General features: G+C 52.8%; 2 protein-coding genes across 2 annotated transcripts in view; both read left to right on the forward strand.

Moving 5' to 3' along the window:
• The window catches only part of Niban3 (niban apoptosis regulator 3), a 10757-nt gene extending 4679 nt beyond the window's left edge, over positions 1 to 6078 (forward strand). The window contains exons 5-15 of the mRNA XM_029480291.1: positions 296 to 463; positions 570 to 685; positions 758 to 862; positions 961 to 1123; positions 1836 to 2026; positions 2120 to 2278; positions 2936 to 3052; positions 3126 to 3233; positions 3805 to 3916; positions 4861 to 4944; positions 5750 to 6078. Of these exons, the coding sequence (XP_029336151.1) occupies positions 296 to 463; positions 570 to 685; positions 758 to 862; positions 961 to 1123; positions 1836 to 2026; positions 2120 to 2278; positions 2936 to 3052; positions 3126 to 3233; positions 3805 to 3916; positions 4861 to 4944; positions 5750 to 5775 (1349 nt within the window). The 3' untranslated portion in view covers positions 5776 to 6078. The remainder of the gene's footprint in view (positions 1 to 295; positions 464 to 569; positions 686 to 757; positions 863 to 960; positions 1124 to 1835; positions 2027 to 2119; positions 2279 to 2935; positions 3053 to 3125; positions 3234 to 3804; positions 3917 to 4860; positions 4945 to 5749) is intronic.
• A 2757-nt stretch (positions 6079 to 8835) lies between these two features.
• On the forward strand, positions 8836 to 22850 carry Colgalt1 (collagen beta(1-O)galactosyltransferase 1). The gene is made up of 12 exons (XM_021169902.1): positions 8836 to 9288; positions 9931 to 10041; positions 10720 to 10837; positions 15218 to 15352; positions 15752 to 15956; positions 17335 to 17454; positions 18287 to 18363; positions 18434 to 18540; positions 19705 to 19837; positions 20637 to 20764; positions 21024 to 21230; positions 21427 to 22850. Exons 1-12 carry the CDS (start codon positions 9044 to 9046, stop codon positions 21692 to 21694), a joined length of 1854 nt encoding a protein of 617 aa, XP_021025561.1. The 5' UTR covers positions 8836 to 9043; the 3' UTR covers positions 21695 to 22850.
• The last annotated feature ends 723 nt before the right edge of the window (positions 22851 to 23573 follow it).

Consider the following 23573-nt stretch of genomic DNA (forward strand, 5'->3'; position numbering starts at 1 on the left):
GGAGTTCGAGACAGGGTTTCTCTGTGTAGCCCTGGCTGTCTTGGAACTCACTCTGTAGACCAGGCTGGCCTTGAACTCAGAAATCTGCTTGCCTCTGCCTCCCAAGTGCTAGGATTAAAAGGTGTGTGCCACCACTGCCTGGCTCTGTGTGTAGTTTTTGAGACAAGATTTTCCAGACTTCCAGACCGGTCTGTAAGTCACAATCCGATGACAGGACACCCTACACCGGGCTCTTTCAGGCTGCTGTCCTGAGAGAATAAACAGAGGCCTGAAGGGCGACTTCTCTTGCTTTCAGGAGACCTTGCCCTGGAGGAGCCGCTGCGGGTGCTTGAGGAGCCCGTGAGCTTCACGCTCTTCCTCGTGCACCCCTTCCGGGCTCACCTCTGCTTCTGCGCTCGCTCTCGGGGGGCACACCGCGCCTGGAGGCTCAGCCTGCAGGGTGCCATTCGTCTGAGAGCCACCGGTGCGTAGCGGGAGCAGCGGGGTGCAGGTGGGAGGGGGCAGGAGTTAGAAGGGTGGCGGAGATGCCGGGCTCCCTGAGCGCAGTGGGCTCTTGATTGGGCCTTCAGTCCTGCAGCGCAGCCGGGCGCCCGCGGCCTGCGCCTTCCTGGATGCCGTGCTGCTCTATCGACGACGCCGGGGCTACGCTGGTGGAGACGATGGGATACTGGGCTCCGACGCAGAGGTGAGCGGTGTCCCGCAGACCCCGGGCGCGTTCCGCCATCCGCCGCCTAACAGCCCCACGCCTCCCCTTCAGGTGCTGAGCGCCGAGCTGATGCGGGAGTTGTTGCCCGGGCTGCGAGCACAGACGCTCCGAAGCCTGCGCGGTGCGGGACGTGCCCGAGCCCGTGCATGCGCGGAGGTGCGGAGCATGGGGTGGCAAGGCAAGGGGTGGGGGAGAGAGGAAGGGGACCTCCCTAGGACCCACACGCTCACCCAAGCTGCCTTCGAACTCTGCAGTTCCTCGACGCCGTGCACGCGGCCGTCCTGGCCTGGGCATCCTCGGGGCTGCGTGCCTTCCAGCCAGAGAAAGACGCACTGCTGGCGGCTCTGGAGAGGATGGTGCGCGCAGACCTTGAGCAGATCCTGCAGCAGCGTGCACTTGGAGCCCGGAGAATAGAAGGTGAGAGGGGCGGGGCGGGAGTGGGGCCTGGGATGAGAGGCGGGGCCACAGGCGAGAGGTGGAGCTAGGAATCCCCTGAGGGAGGGAGGAAGGCTGCCTGGTGAGCAGGGTGGGGTCACGGAGCGAGGGGAGTGGCTTGGGGGGGGGTGTTGGCTCAGGAGGAGGGGCATGTTTATGAATATTAGGGGAGTGGCCTGCCCGGAGCAAGCCTGGAATTTCCAGAGCTGGACCCGCTAGCGAGGGTGGACTGAAGGCAGGATCAGGGCGGAGCTTGCAGGGAGGAAGGCAATTGGTCTGTGGCGGTTGGAAGGCGGGACGTAGTAGGGCAGGGCCTGGGATCGAAACTTGGGGAAGTAGCAGATTGGATTTGGAGTGACACGCTGGATCCTAGTGGGAAGGAGTCCTGAGAAGGGCACCGCGAGAGGGCGTGGCCTGGAGCCTAGAGAGACCAGGCCTGTTAACTTGTAGGCCAGGTAGGGAGGCAAGGAGGTAGCTGTGGCCTTGCAGGATCTGCTCTGCTGCCCAATTATCAAGACCCGGGTTTGAATCTCCTTCTACTTCCTCTGCATATGCCTTTGGGCCAGGTCTCACTGCTCCTAGCCTAAGTTTTCTCCGCTGTAAAGTGAGTATCCAGCTGGCCCAGCTGGTCTCTGCTCCTATACATCCGCTGAGTGCCTGGTGGGGAAATCACCAGGCCCACATTTCCCCTCAGCCGAGATCCAGGACGCAGTAGAGGCATGCCTGTGTCAGAAGGTGGACCCGCAACTGCCCCAGCTTACCCTTGCGCTTCTGAGCCCAGTGGAAGCCACGCTCCAAGCTGTTCGGACCCTTCTCATCCAGGGGATGGATCGGCTGTGTCACTACCTTCGCAAGAACCCTTCTGGCACTCGGCTGTGCAGGGAGGTTAGCACGTAGGCCAGTAGTGGCTTGTCCACTTTGGTGTGTCTGTATCAGAAGCGAAAGATCGTTTCTCATCTGACTGGTATGCATACATAGGTTTATGAATTTGGGGAGATACCATGGGACCCAGAGTTGATGCAGGCCTGCTACCGGGAGGCAGAGAGGAACCACAGCCATCTGGTCCAGCTGGCAAAACCCTTTGACTTCCTGGGGATGCGGAGCCTGGTGTTTGGGGCCCAGGACCTTGCACAACAGGTGAAGAAAGTGAATGGGAAGGATGCTTTGGGCACATCCCCAGGAGAGAGAGAGATGGGGTGGGGGAGGTGTACATTTATGGGAAAGGAGTGGGCAGCTGGTAGGCAGGCAGAGCCTGTGAAGGACAATACGGAGCTCATCCATCTGGGGTGTGAGCAGGGAGGGACATGGTTAGAGGCAGGTCTGCTGTCAGGAGCTCCCTCTATAAAGGACAGAGGTGGAGGAGGCTGGGACAAGCCCTGATGCAGATGCAGGTGTTGTCGAACAGGCCTGTTCTAGCACAGAAGAGGTGGAGGCAGGGGGATCGGGATGTCAGGGTCGTTCTCAGCTTCATAGTGACATTATGTGAGGTCCTGTCTCAAAGAAGAAAGGCATGTTTGGAAGGCTGAGGGGTTGGACCCTTCCATGAACATGGTGTATGAGGGAGGAGCAGACCGAGGTGATCCATCAAGCCTGACACAGTTTGTACACTGCATAGCAGTTCTCCCTCTGGGAGCCTGATCCCTGGCTGGTACCATCTTTCAGACAGAGGGGGATCTTCCCTGAGACTAGAGCCTAGAGGACTAGGCAGGGGACAGGCCAAGTTCAGCTGCTGGGAGGCATCAGGCATTAGGAGCCTGAGGCCAGAGCAGGGGTCATCGGGCACCTTCTTCACAGCTCATGGCGGCTGCAGTTACCACCTTTCTGCAGCTGGCTGACCAGTGTCTGACATCAGCTCTAGACCGCAGCCAAGCAGCTGAGCAGCTGGGGAAAGTAAGGGGCCTTGTACTGAAGGTAAGGTGTGTGAACGGGTCCCCATGGGCAGAGTTCTGAGGGCCACTATACAGGCTGCCTGTGACTCCTGCAGAAGTTCACCTCAGACAGTGAGACTACTCGATGGAGGTTCACCCGGGACTGGCTGCTGGGGATCTTCTGGCCCTTTGTATGGAGCCAGCTCGGACTGAGATGTAACTTGGTGAGTGGACACCTGAGACATCTGTCTGGCAGGGACAGAGTGCTCCCCGGGTTGGGTGGGGGGCTCTCTTGGGCTTCCACCATGTTCTTTGCTTTCTCAGGAATCTTGGTTCCAACCCCCCACCTCCACCCCCACCCCCACTTACTAGCCACACCCTCCCAGAGTTCTAGCCCACCTCTGCTGAGCATGCACAGGGGAGAACCAGCTGTGCAAAAGTCCTGGGGCAGGACTGGGCCCAGAGAAGAGTCAGCTGAGGCTGGAGTTGAGGGAAGAGACAGTGGGAAGAGTGTGGGTGGGTAGGGCCCAGCCGTCCAGCTACCTAAAGGTCAGGGCCATCAAGTATAGGTATGCCTCGGGTTCTAACAGGACACCCCAGGGCCACAACTGTGGCATTTGGGAGGCAGGATGGATGGATGGGCCTTAGTTCATTTCTGATACTGTGACACATGCTATGGCGTGTAGGATTGTGGGTGAGTAAGTCCATGTTACAGAGAGGGAAACAAGCCAGAGAACCCAGCAGATCCGGCCAGGGCTGGGGGAGCATAGGCCCTGTCTTTAGCCATGTTCCTAGGAACCGCCGGAGGTGGATGGGGACATCCTAGCCATGGGCTGGCAGGTTCTGACCACTGAGGGTGTCTACAGAGATGTCATCCAGGGCCTCTTGCTGCAGAGGATTGACAGAGGTGAGCTCCCCACTGTGGCTCAGGGAGCTTCTTGTCCCTGTCTGTGCACACTGAGCCTCGTTCAGTCCCTGGCCTTTCCTGTGGACGCTGGCACAGGCCTGGAGGGTCCTGGGTGGACTATGTTGGGGCTGGATGAAGGGGAGATGCCGGGAGGAGATTTTCAGGGTTATGGTGAAGTTCTGAGGAAAATGAGAGGCAGTTGTCAATAATCGTATTTATTCATCAAACTCTCCCTGGTACCAGAGAGTTGATGGTCTGGAATGCCAATCAGGAGCTCCGGGAAGCTTACAAAGCCTGTCTTTGAAAATGGTAGAGGGAAGAGGGACCCAGAGGGTTAGAGGAGTGGCAGAAACAAAGATGGTGGCACCCCTGGAGCCAGGGGACAGGAGGAGATTATGATGTGTGGCCAAACAAGAAAAATGGAGCTGTGGTGGTGATGGAAGCCTGCCATCTAAGCAATTCTCCTGCCTCAGACTCCTAAGTTTCTGAGCCCACATGGCCAGGAGAGTACAAGTTTGTTTGTTTTAATTATTTGCTTTTTTTTTTTTTTTGTGCATTGATGTTTTACCTCCATGTCTCCAGTCCCCTGGGTCTGGAGTCACAGACAGCTGTGAACTGCTTTGTGGGTGCTAAGAATGGAACCCGAGCCATCCAGAAGAGCAGCCAGTATAAATTGTAAATGGCTCCAGGCTAAGTCCAATAATGGTGCCCTGGATGAGCTTCTGATCCTGAGGCTGTGTTCATCCTTAGGGGAATTCCACTTACCGTTGATTTGTGACGTCTGCACAGAGCAGCTGTGTTGGGTACAGATGCCAGTCTCTTGGCTAGGTGGAGTGCAGGTATCAATTAGCAATATCTGTCCTCAGTGAGACATTGAAAGAGGTTTCTGAGAGCCCAAAGCTGGGCATCCTTAGCTAGGTCCAAGGGCTTATCTCTTATTCTAGAATTGAAGAAGGTTCTCGGTGCCAGTGACAGAGCCTGCTGTCTAGCTGACTGCTCCGTAGCCCAGTGGGTCCAGGAAGGAGCAGGTGAGCACCTCACAGACTGTGGGCCATGACAAGGGATGGCTGTGGTTGTGCAGGGTGTTTAAGGGTGTGGCCGGGGTGGCGTGGATGGAAAAGAATGACTTTATCTCTTAACGTGTCCTCATTGGCCAGTGTTATAGTGAGCAGGTAGAGAAGACCCAGGCTCTGACACACAACATGGGTGAAGGTGGTGACAGGTTTGGGGCCTAGTTCCTGCAGCCTAGACAACAGTGGGGTGGATATCTTCTTGGCAGTTACTTTCAGTTAACAATGCTGGGAGGGGGATAGTGATGGTGGCTTGCCATCGGCAAAAGCCCTTGGAGGCAAGATAACTCAAGCTCACTTGTTACACAGCCATTGCCGACTTAGATACTCTCACCTTGATGTGGGCCTAGTTAGTAGTAACATGAAGTCACATAAGAGGAAGGAGTCATCAAAAGACCCTTGGCATGGAGAGAGTTTTATGTACCCTCTGCCTGCCATACATACCAAGGTGACCTGAGTCCATCCCTTTAGGCATGTTCAACACTATGGGTAAATCCCCATGGGGATCGCAGGGTGTGAAGAGGCAGGCTAGCATTTTTTCAGGGATCTCCAGAGTGTTCCACAACTGTGACCCATCCACATCTGGCCAATCCACTGTGTTCCACAGCACAGTCAGTCAGTTTTTCTTGATTTGTGAGTCCTGTCCACACTTCCACCTCATTACCTGTGTGGATCCTTCAGGCCCCACACCCAGCTTGTAACAAGTGGCATTCTTGTGCCTGGTAAGACAGGGAACGTCCAGATGACAGTTGTCATTTCACAGAGGAGGAAGCTGATGCTCAGCTCTAAGAGAGAAGAGAGAGAGAGAAGAGAGAGAGACTTACTGTGCAGGCCAAATGCAGCCACTGCATACAACATGGCTTCCAAGAACAGTCAAGAGCTGCTGAGTCTTAACCCACCCACACCCATCCTGGAGGAGAGTGGATAAAGACCTGGAGTGGCCTCCTTGGGCCAAGGGTGTGAATGCTTCTGCCTTTGTAACTTATGTATTCAACAAAGCATCATAGATGGTATTCCTGCTAAAATTTGTGCACTCAGGTTCTGAGCTAGCCTAGGCTATCATAATAAGATACCACCGTCTCTAAATAAAACAACCCCAAATTAATATGATACATGTAATGACTTATTTTTTTTTCATAAAAATTTGTACCTTTCTTTTTAGATTTGTTTACTGTATGTGTGTGTCCAGGCACATGTATGAGCCTGTGGAGGTCAGAGGACAGTTTACAGGAGTTGGGTTTTCTCTTTCCATCTAGTGGGTCTTGAGGATCAAACTCACCAAGTTTAGTGGCAAGCACCCGCTAAGCTGTCTCACTGGCCCTGTTTTTACATTTATCAATTGCTTGATTAAAAACTGTTTGAATGACTAAATTGAACTTTAAAATGCCCAGGGCTTCAAGCTTGATTGACCAGAGCCTTGTAGCTACTCCCTGCCTGCAGGCTCTAGGATCAGTTGTCCTGGCTTCTGGGCCAGCACTGCCAACCTCTCCCTTGCCCTGGCCCCCCACCCTAGGTCGCTGCTTCCCCAGCTGCTTCCAGGAAATTCCAGGGGTTTTCACTGGTGCTCCCTGCAGGGTCTGGAGGAAGTTGGGAAGGAGTGTGGACCAGGAGAGGCGAGGGGGGTGGAGAGAGGACAACCACCCAAGCAGTCCAGCTGTGTCAGCCTTAGCCCTTTCACCCCTTACCTCCCATCCATCCTACCACATCCCTGCCTTAGCACTAGAACATTTTAATTTAACTTATACATCTTACATCTATCTCTGTGGATGCAGCCAGTGTCCACCGTGACCCAGGCTACAATGCAGATGCTAATTCCAGAATCAAGGCATGCAAGAATGTGTCCCACTGCTTTCTTTGAGAGTACCTGTTGGTTGCCAGCACCAGGTGTCATTTTAGTTTACTTCTGTGGGTTGAGATTTCATGAAGTCTACAGGGTATAGACTTTGGTCTTGTAGTTTTTGTATTTTTTTTTTAAATGAAAAATTTCAAACATGCACTCAAAATGACACTCATATATGTGCCCCAACATTGACCAAGTTAGCTTGCCCTGCCACCCCTCAGAATGAGTACTTCCTTTTCCAGAAATACACAAACATGTGTTTGACTTGGGGGAGTATCAGGCATTTCTTTGTATGATAACAGGTCTGGATACTTTGTAACCAAGGCAGCTGGCCAACTCCCAGGGATCCTCCTGTCTCAGCTTCCCAAGGGTTGGGATTTTAGATGAGTAATCCCAAACCTGGAGAAAAGTTTATTGTTGTTTTTTCATTTTCTTTTGTTTTTCAGTTGAAATGTACTCTCCTGTAGCCCCAGCTTCCCCAACCTTTCTGGGTAGCTGAGGATGATCTTGAAACCTTATCTGGACCTGAGAGTGACAGGTTACCAGCACTGACTAGCTAAGAATTACTATTTATAAATGTTGTTAGCATGATTATGGGCAAATATACCCTGGAAGGGCTGGGACATGGCGGCACATGCCTTTAATCCCAGCACTCCGGAGGCGCAGACAGGAGGATCTCCTGAGTCCCAGACTAAGTCTGGTCTACACAGTGAGTTCCAGGACAGCCAGAGCTACCCAGAGAGACCCTGTCTCAGAAAAACAGAACAAAACAAAAAAGCCTGGAAGAGTTCCCATGGAAACATGGTCAGTGTCTCCAGAAAACCTACTCAACTGGGTACAAATGGGAATCACTCCTTTTACAGAAGGACATTGTGGGTGGTGTTTGTACACACCCTTTCTCATTCTCCCTTCCCCCACCGTGATGCCACTCAATCCTTGGGGCCAGTCAGCGAGTGCAGCTCCCCAATAAAACTACCCATCTTTAATATAATCGAATCTGGCATAAATCGGCTCATTTCACCAGTGGTGAAGAAATAACCTATCAGGAGATGTCTTGTGGACCCTAGGGTCCTCTGAGAGGCTAGGGACCAGAGTAGGAAAATCTATGTGGATTTTACCAGTCTGCTGGCCTGGTGGTATATGCCTGTCCCAGAACACAGGAGAATGAAGCAGAAGTATAGCTGTGAATTTATAGAGTAAACTTGGGGTACAGTGAGCTTGCCTAGTAAGGACCTGTTTTAAAAACAAACAAACCAGGAGAAATGGGCTATTGGGATGGTTCTGAGGTAAAGGTGCTCAGACCTGAGTGGTGTTCTATTTCCAACACCACGCAGTGGTTGACAACTATCCGCAACTCCAGTTCTAGAGGACTTGATGCCCTCTTTTAACTTTCTTGGGAAACAGGAACACACACACACACACACACACACGTTATACAGCCGTACATGTAGGCAAAACACTGAAACACAGAAAATGAAAACAGTAAGAGCATTAAGGGGCACACACAAGCCATTTTTAAGAAGGCCAGAGGGCAATACAATTTGGGGACTGAGGATTCTGGATCCTCAGACATGGTAGCAAGCGATTTTACCCACTGAGCCATTTCGCTGGCTTTTTTTTAAAAAATGGTTTTTCGAGACAGGCTTTCTCTGTGTAGCCCTGGCTGTCCTGGAACTCACTCTGTAGACCAGGCTGGCCATGACATCAGAAATTCGCCTGCCTCTGCCTCCCAAGTGCTGGGATTAAAGGCGTGTGCCACCATTGCCCGGCTCGATGGCTTCTTAAATGAAGCAACGAACAAACGAAAATAACCATGTCGCAACCTTGGAAACTGAGTGGTTTCCAAGGTTCTAACTAGAAGCTTCTGTAAAGAGCCACCGCGTGAGTTTAGAGGGCTCCAAAACAGGACACTCTCAGGGCGTGGTCACAGAACTGTCTGTGTCTTTAAAGCTCGAGCTAGGGGCGGGGCTTCCGGAACCTCCCCGCAAGTGACGTCTTGTGACCGGGTTATTGAGGTCGGAGGAAAGCAGTGGTAGCTTTTAAAGGCGTAGCCTTGTCATGCCTTTCTCCAGGACTCACAGCTCGGCCCGCGGGCCACTTCCCTTTAAGGAGCGTGTCAGGGGTGGGACCTGGAAGTGTCCTTCCCGCTGCCGACTCCTTTAAGGCGCGGCCCTCGTCTGCCGGCAGAAAAGCTGCTTAAAGGCTACGCGTGGCGCGATGGCGGCGTTGCCACGCGGGTCACGCGGGCTGTCGCTGCTGCCGTTGCTCCTTCTGCTGCCGCCGCTGGGCGGCCCGCGCGGCGCGGACGGCTACTTTCCAGAGGAGCGCTGGAGTCCCGAGTCCCCGCTACAGGCGCCGCGCGTGCTCATCGCGCTGCTGGCGCGGAACGCGGCACCCGCGCTGCCCGCCACGCTGGGCGCCCTGGAGCAGCTGCGCCACCCACGGGAGCGCACGGCGCTGTGGTGAGCTGCGGGCCCTTGCGCTGTGCACCGGGACTAGGCGAGACTCAAGTCTCTACCGGAGGGACGTTGATATGCACTTGGTGGGCTTGGCTGTGCGCTGCGGAGACTCGGTCCTCTTTCTGAGGACCTGAGTTATGTACCCCAGGGATTACTCACTTGAGAGGGCTCGGCTCTATATCCATAGTGCCCGGCCTCGACCCCACTGTGGCTTGGGACCCCAAGCTGCTGCCTACTCCCCTCAGGTACTTAGGAATCTGTTCTGATTTGCTGCCAGCCCTCACAGCGAGCTACCATCCTAGAACCCCTGACTTCTCAGAATGGGCCAGGCTGGTGCTTCCAGACCCTTATAGCGAACTCCGGGACTTCCAGATAAGACTCCTGAGGCTCGGGCCAGCATTCCACGCTAACAAAGTTAATGAACTTATCTTTGTGACAGGGTCTCACACCAATGTGCTTTCCAAACTAGCATGTTCTGTTCAGTTGTGTACTAGTGAGCTGGGTGTCATCTTTACTGCCCTGTCACCGAAGGATGGGCAACAGGCTTGGAGTGTAGCGAGTTTTATTCAGGGTGTTATAGCTGATGGGTCTGAGCCAGGTTGGGAACCCCCCGGTGCCATCATCATGTCCTGTCTGTGCTCACAGGGTGGCCACAGATCACAACACTGACAACACTTCAGCCATACTTCGAGAGTGGCTGGTGGCAGTGAAGGGTTTATACCACTCTGTGGAGTGGCGACCGGCAGAGGAACCCAGGTGAGCCTCAAATTCCCGACTGGAGTACTGAAGGTTGGGAAGCTAGGAGCTGGAATGCTCCAGTTCCATCGTCAGCTTCCCCCTCAGGTCCCCATCCTCTCAGCAGACCTTTGTCCTGTTGTCCTTCACTCCATTGTGCAACTTTGGACACAGCTGCCACACCTTTGTGGCTGAATTCCTTTGTGTCTGGTGGCTACCTACTGCTGTGTCTAGGGTCTTGCCAGCATCCACTCTCCTGTTTAACTTCCTGATAAGCCTGTCTTACTGTGTAGTTCAGACTGGCCTTGCAGTTGCCATCCTCCTGTCTCAGTCTCCTGAGTGCTAGAATCACCCAGCACTACTGCATCAGGCTCAGAACCTGTAGGACAGTGTGCAGTAATGTGTGTGCATGCTCATGCTCCTGTTCTCAGAGGCACTGCGGTGGCCCCAGGCTCTCCCCAGCCATGCTGAGCTTTCCTTGGTTTTCAGCTTGCCAGTAGCTTTTGTGCCTCTGGACCCTTGCACGTGCTGGGCTGGCATTTAGGCCCCTGTGTCCTGTCCCCCTCCCATGCTCCACACAGAGGTCTTCAGATCCACTTGCCTGCCACCTCTGTGAAGTCCTCTATGATCCCCTGCAGCTGTGCTCTCTGGGCCCCCATGGTGCCCTATGATGTGCACACCATAGCTGTTCCTTTGCAGCTCCTACCCAGACGAAGAGGGCCCCAAACACTGGTCTGATTCCCGCTACGAGCATGTCATGAAACTGCGCCAAGCAGCCTTGAAGTCAGCTAGGGACATGTGGGCTGACTACATTCTGGTGAGTCTCTCTGAGTTGGGGAATCTTCATTATCCACAGGGAGGATAGAATGGGTGGATCTAGGAGCTACCAGTAGTAACCCATTTTTCAGAAAGGTAAACTGAGGATCAGAAAGGAAAGGGGAAGCTAGATGGTGAGTACACCTTTAATCCCAGCCTTTGGGAGGCAGAGGCAGGTGGACCTCTGAGTTTGAGGCCAGTCTGTTGTACACAGTGAGTTCCAGGGCAGCCAGAACTACACAGAAACCTTGTCTTGAAAAGCCAGGAAGAAAAAAGGAGGTGGGGAGTTGTGGTTACAACTTTGTGTAGAATGCTTGCTGAGCATACTTGAGACCTTGGGTTCCACCCAGGCTCCCAAATAAAGAACAAGTGGGCCTTTGTATCCTCTTAGGGCCAGGCACTAGATTGTATCTTTTTAAAATACCTATTTTAAAACAAAGTTATTTATTTGTGTGTGAGTGAGGGGCATTCGACTTCAGAGGACAAGCTGTCTTCTTGTCAGAGGACAAGTCACTGCCCTACTTCCACCAGGCGGGTTCTGGGGATTGAATTTTTGTGGCTTACTTTCGAGCAGCAAGGGTCACAAGCTTAGGTGGGCGTTAGTGACAAGTTGCTGCTGGGCCTGACCTCCACTTCCTGTTTCCTGGCCTGTAGTAGCCTCTAAGGAGGAAGCAGCTGCAGTGCTCGGAGGTGACCTAGCTCCAGGACTCCTGAGGCAGGAGGATGGAGAATTACATGCCAGTCTGCAAGACTGTTCTGAAACTATGATGGGGCTGGAGAGCTGGCTGTTTTTGCAGAGGACCCAGAATGAGCTCACACGGGCCCTAGGGAAGATGAGCTCACAACCGTCTGTAACCCAGGCCCTAGGGAAGCTGAAGCCTTTTCTAGCCTGGGCTGGCACCGCAGCCGCATGCTGGTGCTGGCGTGACCACCAGTGCAGTTTAAAGAGATCCTTTTTATTAAAGATGACTTATTTATTGTTTTTATTAATTCATTTATTTATTCTTATATTTGGAGGCAAAGTTTCTCTATGTAGCCCTGGCTGTCTTGAAACTCCCCATGTAGATTAGCTTGACCTCGAACTCAGAGATCCACCTGCTTTCTGAATTTTAGGATTAAAGGTGATAGCCCTCACACGCAGCTAGATTTATTTATTTTAATTTTCTGTTTATGGGTGTTTTGCCTGCATGACAATCTGTGTACCACATGAATGCCTGGTGCCAGCAGAGGTCAGAGTAGGGCTTTGGATGCCCTGGAACTATGGTTGCAGATGGTGTGAACCGCCATGTGGGTGCTGGGAACAGAACCCAGGTCATCCACAAGGACTGCCAGTGCTGTTGACTGCCAAGCCATCTCTCCAGTCCCCAGTGAATTAAGAGTGTGTGTGTGTGTGCATGTGCGCGCGCGCATGTGTACATCAGGCTGGGTATCCAGGGATCCCTGTGTCCTGTCCTAAACAGCCTAAGGCTGCTTTGTTCAGTTGGTGGAGTCAGTCTGACTTGCAACGTGGTCCACAGCTATGGCTGTGGCCCTGAGGATGACTACAGGTGGGTCTCCAGGTCTCCACAGTTTCCTTTGCTGAGCCATTGACTGACAGCTTGATATAAATCCTGGCTGTGTAGCTTTCGCTAGCCTGGAACCCATGGTCCTCCTGCCTCAGCCTCTCAGGTACTGAGGTGATTTGTCATGAGCCCACTCACTTTAACGTGGTCATCTTTGTGCAAGTGCTAAGAGGAACCCAGGTCTCCTGTGGTCTCATGTGTCCTGGGCAGGGCAGGGTTGGATTGCTCTGCTGCTGGTGGCGTTCTAGCTCTGTCCTCATGTGTCTGCAGGGTCCTTGGCCGCACAGGTTCAGCACAGTGAGGGAGGTGTCAAACCAGGATGGCACCACAGGAGGGACTCAGGGGATGTAGAGGGTGGCTAGCGCCCAGACATGCAGACGCGGCCCCATTAGATTTAACAGAGAGCTCTGTGCAGGCCAGGGCTGTGTCAGCTTGATGATTTTCTGCAGTGCCACCCCTCACCCTGCCCTGGGCAGCGGTGTTAAATTGTTTTAGTTTCTCAAGTTCTCGGTTACATTTATGTATGGGTTGTTTGGAGTAGTCATAATCTTGTGGAGACTGGAGAACAACTCAGGAAAGTCTGTTCTCAGCTTCCACCCTGCAAGTCCTGGGGTGAGCTCCGATTATCAGGCTCAGCAAAGCCTCCTGCTGAGTGCCCAACTGCACTTCGCCTGGGATGGGGAGTCTGGTGACTTTAGCCTGGGGAGGCATGGAGACTCCAGAAGGAGGAAGGCGAGTCCTGCTCCTTAGCCCGTTTCACAGATGAGAAAGTTGATGCTGATGGTAGGAAAAGAGATGTGGTATGGATCTGGAATGTTTTGTCAGTTTCTAGAAGCATCTGGAACTTTGTGGAGCCTTTTAGAGCCATGTAGAGCAGGCACCCTGTCCCGCCCTTTCTGCTTGCTTTTACTGTTTTCACAGTTTCCCCTTGGCCAGCCTGGCTGGAGGTCACCCTGATGGTAACTCCTATAGAAAGTTATATATTTTTTGGTACTAGGGGACTTAGGAGCACAACACTGGAATATGAAGTCACTTCCTTGATGCTTTAATTTTGTTTTTGTTTTTGTTTGTTTGAGACAGGGTTTCTCTGTATAGCCCTGGCTGTCCTGGAACTCACTTTGTAGACCAGGCTGGCCTTGAACTCAGAAATCCGCCTGCCTCTCCCTCCCAAGTGCTGGGATTAAAGGCGTGCGCCACCACTGCCTGGCCAAATAAACCTTTTCATGTGCGCATTTCTTCAACATTTAGCCATCACACTGTTCACGCTGCTGTCACCTCTTTAGAACATTCTACCTCTGGGGTGCAGTCTGCCATCCCTTGCCAGTCCCTGGCAGCTTCCAGTCTGCCTGCCTCCTGCCTGCATTTGCCTGTTTAGACCTGTCCCTGCCCTGGAGCTGCACCCTGTGTGTCAGGACACAGCTTCTCAGTGCCATCCACTGTATAGTGTGAGTTCTGTGTGTTGCTGTGGCTGAGCAGTGTTCCAAATGGTGGCCTCCCTTTCTGCTCGGCAGCCTTTGTACATTTTCCTTTTGGTTCCTGGGACGGGTGCCATGTTTGAACCCCTGCCTTCAGTATTTTGAGGTTCATTTCCCAGGATGGAAGGTTAGATTGTGTCTTTCTCTAACTGTGAGGGTTGGGGGAGGGGTGAGTGGCCAGGCTACCTGGACGCACACATGATTCTAGTGTTTGCAGGGTCAGCACTTGACCCAAAAGCTCCTCAGAGGCAGTGCGGCCTCCTTAGCTGGAGACACCATGGAGCCGTAGAGACAGAGAGGCCCTGTGTCACCATGGCCCTGGGTGACAGAGAGGCCCTGTGTCACCATGGGTGGCAGAGAGGTGTGAATGGCGGTTGACATTGCGCATGGGCAATGGAAGGTAGATCAGTGGCCAGAGCCACAGGAAAGCCACAGCTGTCCCTGGTGCAGGCTGAGTCCAGAATGTGGGGTCTGGCTTGTAGTATTTGCATGTGTGTTGTGAGACATGTGACTCCCCTGTCATTTGGACAGTACAATGGGGTAGAGCCAGGACTGGCTCTCTGCCACACCCCCAGCCCTAATGGCCAAGGTGGGTGGTTGTTGTTGTTGTTGTTTTAAAGATTTATTTATTTAATGTAAGTACACTGTAGCTGTCTTCAGACACCCCAGAAGAGAGCATCAGATCTCATTACGGATGGTTGTGAGCCACTGTGTGGTTGCTGGGATTTGAACTTAGGATCATCGGAAGAGCAGTCAGTGCTCTTAACTGCTGAGCCCTCTCTCCAGCCCCCCAAGGTTTTGTTTTTAAATAATATTAAAGAATGTTTTTTTATTTGTGAGTTACTCCCTGAGTCAGGGTCTCAATGAAGCTGACACCCACTTGTACCCACTGGCCCATCTCCTATCTCCATTTCCAGTGCTGGGAGGCAGACACTGAGGGCACAGCTTACTGTTGGTGCTGGGTGTGTGGCTCCTGCTCCTATGCGTGTTCTGCAGTACTTTACCCCACTGAGCCATGCCCCAGCTTCCTCACTCCATTCTTTTTACTACTATTATTTCATGTGGATAAATGAACGTATGTTCTTACTGCATGCATGTCTGGTGCCACATACCTGCCTTGGTGCCTGTGGAGGCCAGACGAGGGCACTAGATCCCCTGGAACTGGAGTTGGTTGTGAGCTGCCATGTGGGTGCTGGAAACTGAACCCGGGACCTCTGCGCAAGAGCAGCCAGTGCTCTTAACCACTGAGCCACCACAGAGGCATTGAGAGAACTCGGGCTCCGTGGGACAGCCATGCCTCTCCACCTGGGCTGGACAGGTTGACAACATGTGAACCTTTTGCAGTTCATGGACATCGACAACTTGATCACCAACCCCGACACTCTGAGCCTGCTCATCGCTGAGAACAAGACAGTGGTGGCCCCCATGCTGGACTCCCGAGCAGCATACTCCAACTTCTGGTGTGGGATGACTTCGCAGGTACAGTGGGGACTTGGACAGGCAGATTGAGCACCTGACAGACACTGTCAGAGCAATCCTCAGACAATAGCGGATTAGGATCTGGAGGCATTCCCAACCCCTTCATTACTGAGCTTGAAGCAGGGAGAGGGGGTGATGGTGAGAATCTGGCCCAAATTCACACAGGAAGCAGCAGTGTGTTTGTGTGCAGGGGGCGGGGTGGGGGGGGGGTTGGTGCTTCAGGCATGGCTTGATCAGGTGTTCTAGCATAAGGTAATGATCCCAGTCAACCAGCCATGTCTACTCCATGGCTCTTGGGGTGCCTGTTGTGGCTGGATGCAAGCAAGCATCACAGGGTACCCCATTCTTGCCTCTGTGAGCTTCAGCGCCCCCTGACCACACCTCCCCATCCTCCTTCAGGGCTACTACAAGCGCACCCCTGCCTATATCCCCATCCGAAAACGAGACCGCAGGGGCTGCTTTGCAGTTCCCATGGTGCACTCTACCTTCCTCATTGACCTGCGTAAGGCTGCATCCAGGAACCTGGCCTTTTACCCACCACACCCAGACTACACCTGGTCTTTTGACGACATCATCGTCTTTGCCTTCTCCTGTAAACAGGCAGGTGAGTGAGGCCGGGCGCTGGATGGTGGTGTGGGCTCCACACTGAGAAAGTTTAGAGAACAGACGTGCAGAGTGCAGATGGGCCTCAGGCTCAGCTGTATTAGGGAGGTTTGGCTGTGCTCCTGGGACTCGATGTCTGTAGCATGGCTGCCTTATCAGCCTCACTCTAAAGCTCCTTAAGACCTGTTGATCATCAGGTATGGTAGTTCACACCTGTGATCCTGGGACACTGAGGCAGGATGGTTAAGTTTATGACACACAGGGTGAGATCCCAGATAAAACAAGGGGTATGATGGATATAACATCTTCCAGTATGTGTACTCTCAAGAGTGTTATGTGCGTGTGTGTGTGTGTGTGTGTGTGTGTGTGTGCGTGTGCGCGCGCGTGCGCATGCATGGGTATGAGCATGTTCGCCTGTGGGTGAGTGGAGATCAGAGGTCATCATCAGGTGTCCTCCTCCTCTGCACCATATTTACTTAATTACTTGTGCACCCACCAAGGCACACTCATGAAAACTCCTCCAGAGGACACTTTGCAGGAGTCAGGTCTTCCCTTCTGCTGTGGGTCCTGGGGATTGAACTCAGGTCTTTAGGCTTGGTAACAAGGACCTTTATCTACTGAATCACCTCAATGGCCATTGATCTTGCATTTAGGGTTCTCCATTTACTACCTGGAACTAAAGCCAAAGAGAAAGGAAGATGGAGTAAGAGGGAGGCGGGAGGCGGCAGGGCGGGTGTTTTCAGGAAAAGAACTCGCAGAGCCTGGTGTGCTTACCTGCAGTCCCAGCCCTTGGAGGCAGAGGCAGGGGGATTTCTGAGTTTGAGGCCAGCCTGGTCTACAGAGTGAGTTCAGGATAGCCTGGGCTACACAGAGAAACCTGTCTCAAAACCAACCCTCCAATCAAATAAACAAAAAATACAAAAAACAAAAAACCAAACACACACACACAAAAACAAACAAAGAAACCTGGCTCACCTGTAAGTTTTTCCAAACCAGAGTTAAGTACACTGACTGGTGAGATCTGACCTCACTTGTGCTTCCCCCCTACTCCCACCCCCGAGACAGGGTTTCTCTGTGTAGCCCTGGCTGTCCTGGAACTCACTCTGTAGACCAGGCTGGCCTCGAACTCAGAAATCCTCCTGCCTCTGCCTCCCAAGTGCTGGGATTAAAAGCGTGCATCACCACGCCAGGTCTCGCTTGTGCTTTTGAGCACCCTCAGTTTTCACATTTGTGAAGAATGACCAAAATCTGGAGTGAAGACCAGTGCTTGTTTGCCTGAGATAGGTATCGTGCAGCCCAGGCTAGCCTGCAGCTCACCACACCCCAGCCACCATCTTGAGAGCGTGCAGCACTGACTTGCCTCTCGTGCCCGCCCTCAGAGGTGCAAATGTACGTGTGCAATAAGGAGGTGTACGGCTTCCTGCCCGTGCCACTGCGCGCGCACAGCAGCCTGCAGGACGAAGCAGAGAGCTTCATGCATGTGCAGCTGGAGGTCATGGGTGAGTGTCCTTGGGCCCTTGGCCTCATCATCATGCATGCATCTCAAGAACTAATTGGGTACTGTTGGGTGGCAGTCCCTGTGTGTAGTGTGTCACTGAGGGAGACCATAGTCCCTGCCACTGGGGAGTTCTACAGTAGTCACAGGGTCAATTGTCATCCTGGCAGATGCTGCCATACTCTTGTGTGCCTGTGCCCTTTGGTGTCCCCACACCACTGAGAAAACTAAAACATGAGCTGCTGTCTGTGGCACATGCCTGCCAACTTGGCAGTCTGGAGGCTGAGGCTGAGGCCCAGCATCCTGGGCTATAGCTTGAGACCACAGCCAAAAAGACTGTTCTTGTTTTGCAGCAAAGTTATTCTGTTCCTGAGGGTTGGTATATCTGTGTAGCTTTTAGGAGGTCACATTTGGAGGGACAGCAGCCAGTGTGAACCTCACTGCATTTGTGTAAAGCTTCTGAGCGTTTCACTGAAGTTATCACACATGCACTGCTGGGATAATCCCTATGCATCTAGTGAGTGCCTCCTGTTTACCAGGCACTGTGTTGGGCTCTGGGCATGCAATGTGAGTAGACAGATCCCACAGCCCTCCCAGGATGTTAGAGATGGAGTTAGAAAAGCAGGGATAGTGTCCTGATGGCCAAAGCCTGACACTTGGGCCAGAAGAGCCTGACCAGTCAGAGAGGCCTGGAGGCTCCCACTGGCTGGGCTGTCACAGCTGAGATCTGAGTTGCTCTGGGCAGGAACGTGGCAGGGGTGAAGGTCCTGGGGCATACCCCGGTCATACTGGGAGCTGGGAGAAGGGAACATTGATCCGTCCTTTCTTACTCTCAGTGAAGCATCCACCAGTGCAGCTCTCCCGATTCATCTCAGCACCCAGGAAGACTTCTGACAAGATGGGCTTTGATGAGGTGGGCTAGGGCCTCCTGGGTGGGGGGAGGCAGCCAACCTGACCCTGCCTCACTGAGGTTCTGGCTATAGGTCTTCATGATCAACCTGAAGCGGAGGCGGGACCGGCGAGAACGCATGCTGCGGGCACTGCATGAGCAGGAGATTGACTGCCAGCTGGTGGAGGCTGTAGATGGCAAGTGAGTACTGTGTGTGTGTGTCCGTGTGTGTCCATGTGTCCCTGTGTGTCCGTGTGTACGTGCACACACACGTGTGTGTGTGCATGTGCCTGTTTATGTATGTGTGTCCATGTGTATGCCTATGTGTGTGCGTCCTATGTGAGTGCAGCTACCTGTGTGTGTGCTTGTGTGTGTCTGTGTGCCTGTGTATGCATGTGCCTGCATGCACGTGTGCTTGTACACACAACCTTCTGGGAAGCATAGAAGGAATGGAGCTAGCTCTCACAGACCTCGCTCAGTACAGATGTGGTAGAGAAATGAATAAGTCCACAGCCAGGGAACAGGAAGGTTCTCATCCTGGGATAATCTGCTATGCTCTTCTACAAAGTGGTGGGGTGGGGTGGGGTGGGGGTGAGGGGAAGACCCAGAGGGTGAGGCCATTCACAGGATTGCAGAGGTTGATCAGTAGGCAGAGCTGCTTCTTTTGTCTTACCTCATCTCTCTCCATCTTCCCCCTATCACCGTCGTCCTCCCTTCTCCCATTCTTCTCTTCATCCTTCTTTCATGCTACTCTCCCTCCTCCTGATCCTTAACCTCTTTCCTATCCCCCTCCTTTTTCCCTACTCCGTATTCTCCTCCTATCCCCGTTTTCCTCCCAATCCCCATTGCTTTTCTCCTCATCCTTGCCCTGTCCCCCATTCTCTCCATCCTCCCCATCCTCCTCACTCTCCTCTCCATCCTCTCCATCCTCCCCATCCTCTCCATCCTCCCCAGCCCCCTCACTCTCCTCTCCATCCTCCCCATCCTTTCCATCCTCCTCACTCTCCTCTCCATCCTCCCCATCCTCCTCACTCTCCTCACCATACTCCCCATCCTCCCTGTCCTCACTCTCCTCTCCATCCTCCCCATCCTCCTCACTCTCCTCTCCATCCTCCTCACTCTCCTCTCCATCCTCCCCATCCTCCTCACTCTCCTCNTCCTCCCCATCCTCCTCACTCTCCTCTCCATCCTCCCCATCCTCCTCACTCTCCTCTCCATCCTCCCCATCCTCCTCACTCTCCTCACCATCTTCTCCATCCTCCCTGTCCTCACTCTCTTCACCATCCTCCCCATCCTAATTGCTCTTCTCAACATCTTTGTCCTCCTCTTTTTGCTAACATCCTCTTCCCTCTTGCATCCCCACAGAGCCATGAACACCAGCCAGGTGGAAGCCATGGGCATCCAGATGCTGCCTGGCTACCGGGACCCCTACCATGGGCGGCCACTCACCAAGGGAGAGCTGGGCTGCTTTCTCAGCCACTACAACATCTGGAAGGAGGTAGGTGTCTGGGATGAGGGAGGCCTGATCCACAGTTCTTGTTCTCTTCACAGATTAGGTCAGGTCTAGAGTCCCAGGGAGGAATTATGGTCCCCATGCGACCAGAGGCAGAATCTGTGACTACATTTTGGTGTCTGTTGCATGAACTGTCTTCACATTAGTCCTGATACACCAGAGTAGGGCAGCCACTGCCTTGGCATTGCCAAGTTGCAGAAAGTGGGCCTGGGGAATAAAGGGGCCTCAGGTAAAGTCTAAAGCTGTGATTCCCAAGTGAGAACTGCTTGCCTTGCAACCTGACTCTGCTCACTGTTTATTGAAGTGATGGCTTCTGGCTTTAATGCCACTGGACAACAGCTGGTGATGTGCCATGATGTCACACAAGAACCAGGTTTGGAACCTGCAAATGGGGCTGGATGGGTGGGGTGTTGGCTCCAGATGATAAGGTACGGGAAGTAGAGCTGTTCAAGATGATGGGTGCTTATGTGAGCCACCCTTCTTTCCTAAAGTTCCTCACGGGCATTCCGTTAGCTTCATTAGTTTATAGTGAAACCTCCTAGACTAGGGGCATTGCACCAAGGAGGAAGGGTAAGAGGAGCCTGCCTATTGCCAAGAGGAAGGCTTCTTAGTATCACAGGCTAAACACAGGCAGAGGTCCTAGGCAAGAAAAGCCCAGGTAGACAGGCAGAAGAGTGACATGGTGGGCAAATAGCTGGACGTGGAAGGTTGGGATGCATATTTCCTTCCTAGCAAGCAGTTCGGGGGCTGGGTCTCCTTGACTTGGAGTGGCACCTTCCCTCAGGTGGTTGACCGGGGACTACAGAAATCACTAGTGTTTGAGGATGATCTGCGTTTTGAGATCTTCTTCAAGAGACGTCTGATGAACCTCATGCGGGATGTGGAGCGTGAGGGGCTGGACTGGGACCTCATGTGAGTGGAGGTTGGTGGAAGGGTTGGGGATGGGACACCAGCCTCGTGTACTAGCCCAGGCATGACCAGGGCTCAGGGGCAGAGCCTGGAGCTTAAGGACAAAGTAAGGCTAGAACCTGGAGAACGTCAGAGCTCTGCTGTCTGTTGGGTTGACTTGGGTTCTATTCAATTTCCCTGTGCCAAGCCTTATGCCTTGTCTCTGTGTAGCATTCTCTGGCAGGTGGGGGACATGTAACAAGTCTCTTATTCTGTACCCCAGCTACGTGGGCCGGAAGCGCATGCAGGTGGAGCACCCTGAAAAGGCTGTGCCCCACGTAAGGAACCTGGTAGAGGCTGATTACTCCTACTGGACGCTAGCCTATGTAATCTCCCTGCAAGGTGCTCAGAAGTTGCTTGCTGCCAAGCCACTCGCCAAAATGCTACCTGTTGATGAGTTTCTGCCTGTGATGTTTGACAAGCACCCAATGTAAGAAGGCTATGAAGGGGTGGGGATTTGAGGGGGTTTGGGTGGCAGGCTGGGGTCTTTGAGTCTTGGAAGATCAGGGCAGGGGACTGTTGGGCTCTGGCTAGGCATGGTGGGGTGAATCCTAGTGGACTCAAAGGAGAGTCTCTTTCTGGATCATTGGTCTCCATCTCCCCTATGTCTCTGCTATCTCCCATAGGTCAGAATACAAGAGTCACTTCTCTCCCCGCAACCTGCGTGCCTTCTCTGTGGAGCCCCTCCTTATCTACCCTACACACTACACAGGGGATGATGGCTATGTGAGTGACACAGAGACCTCAGTTGTGTGGAATAATGAGCAGGTTAAGACTGACTGGGACCGAGCCAAGTCCCAGAAGATGCGGGAACAGCAAGCACTGAGCCGTGAGGCCAAGAACTCAGATGTGCTCCAGTCTCCACTGGACAGCGCTGCCCGTGATGAGCTTTGAGGCAGCTGGCAAACAGCCAAAGCCACTGCTACACACCTAAACTTCATGTGCTTGCCTGGGACTATAGGGCCACTCAGGCAGACAACAGAGAGCTCTACAAGCACAGAGGTCTCCATGTCTTCCTGTTTAGCAGCCACTTGCACACAGGCAGCATTTATGGAGTACTTACTGTATGCCAGAAATAGGGCTGACCACCAAGAGATTGGTCAGGAACAAGCACAGTCAGTTGGGTCCACTATGAAGGAAGTTCTCTTGTTAGAGCAATGAAAGAGGTATGATTCCCCCTTATCAGTGATGAACTGATCGTCAGTCTTTTATTGTTCAGACTGAGGCAGGTACAAGGGATACATACTCATTTTTAAAATCCGTTTGAGTATTTATTGAGGGCTTACTGTATGTTAGGTACCATTCATAGCTCTGGGAATACTGAAATAAGAAAAAAATCAAGCAAAATATACCAAGCAGCTGCTAAGTGCCAGGTCTTAGGAAACACTGATGAGTTAAGTGTCTACTATGTGCCACTCAGTAGGTGCTGGAGATGGATGTCCCAGTGGTGCTTATCTTTGTAGTGGGCATGATATGCTTACGGTGGAAACAGTATTATTGACTCTGTGTGCTAGGCTACACGCTGAGCACAATGACAGAGTCTAAACAGAATGTAACAAGCATTTTTTGAGCACCTAGAGTATGAGGCCTCGGACTCCCAGGTGGTTGAGAAGTAGCCACCCTCCAACCTGTCTGCCGGAGGCCACTGTGCTTCCCTTATCTAGAAGGGAGCATCGTTCTCCTTCCCTTGGTTGACTGCTGGGTTTCAGGATACTCATGACCTTGCAAGCCTCCTCACCCCGCCCCCCCATGTCCCTGGGCTGGGGCTCCCTTGCCTACCCCTTACTTCCAGAGCTTCTCTCTGCCCTTGTGTCTCAGGTGTCCCTTGGCTGCTCATGTGTTTGGGGCCTTGAGGTGCCCAGCTGTATTGGGGTGCTCCTCTTGGCCCGAGCAGTGTGTTTCCCAGCAGGCCAGGGTGTTGCTGTCCCTTCAAAACCAAATTGACTGTCAACTGGACAGTGGGTACCATCTTCTTGGGATGACTGCTTGCCTGCTCAGGTCTTGGTAACTTGCTCATGTTTGTATTAAATTCTTATTGGTTTTCACTGAAGTCTGTGGGTTTGGTGCCCCACGTCCCTGTCCCCGCCGGTGAAGATTTGGGGAGACAGTAGGGCTTGTAGGCATGTGTTGTTCAGCCCACCAGGCACTGAAGGGAGTGTGGGTGTGGATATTTTGGGAATCCTATGCCCCTGCCTCAGAAAGGAGCTGTGGGAGAATCTGGTGGATAGATTGTGCAAGATCTTATGGTGGCCATTACAGCCTGTCTTCCTATAGAAACAGACTCCACAATACTTGTTCAGGGAAGGAGTTCTTCAGGAGGTGACAGTGAGCAGTCACTGTCTTCCCTGGACAGAAAGACTGGGTTGCTAGTTTCAGTTCCTGTCTGATGAAGCAGGCCAAAAGCAGCTTGAAGGCAAACTCAAGGCCAGAATTATGAGGAAGCTGCTGACTGGCTAGCTCTGGCTTCTGCTCAGTCCAGGGCCACCTGCCTAGGAATGGTCCACAATGTGGATTCTTGATGTCAATCATCAATCAGAATGCCCTGGAGACATGGCCAAGGGCATGATGTCGTGAGCCCTGAGTAGGGATGACTCTCAGCTGTGTGGAGCTGATAGCTAGAAATCAGACAGAGCCTCCTATACCCAGATGCTAGGGTTTTCTGGATCAGGTTTACCAGTGCCCAGGATCATAGGGCTCTGGCCTGGGAGTGTAGGGATGGTTCTGATGCTAAGGTCCTGTTCCCAAATTGGTTCTTGGTCTATCAGTAAAGATG

The sequence above is a fragment of the Mus caroli genome, chromosome 8 (genome assembly GCF_900094665.2).
Source record: "Mus caroli chromosome 8, CAROLI_EIJ_v1.1, whole genome shotgun sequence".
NCBI classification, from domain to species: domain Eukaryota; kingdom Metazoa; phylum Chordata; class Mammalia; order Rodentia; family Muridae; genus Mus; species Mus caroli.

What these genes read in the sequence shown, in the direction of transcription:
- Colgalt1 (XM_021169902.1), top strand. Translation starts at nt 9,044, where the DNA reads ATGGCGGCGTTGCCACGCGGGTCACGCGGGCTGTCGCTGCTGCCGTTG. An exon ending in CGGGAGCGCACGGCGCTGTG is followed by an intron (nt 9,289 to 9,930) that starts GTGAGCTGCGGG and finishes CTGTGCTCACAG; the next exon opens with GGTGGCCACAGATCACAACA. An exon ending in GGTGTGGGATGACTTCGCAG is followed by an intron (nt 15,353 to 15,751) that starts GTACAGTGGGGA and finishes ATCCTCCTTCAG; the next exon opens with GGCTACTACAAGCGCACCCC.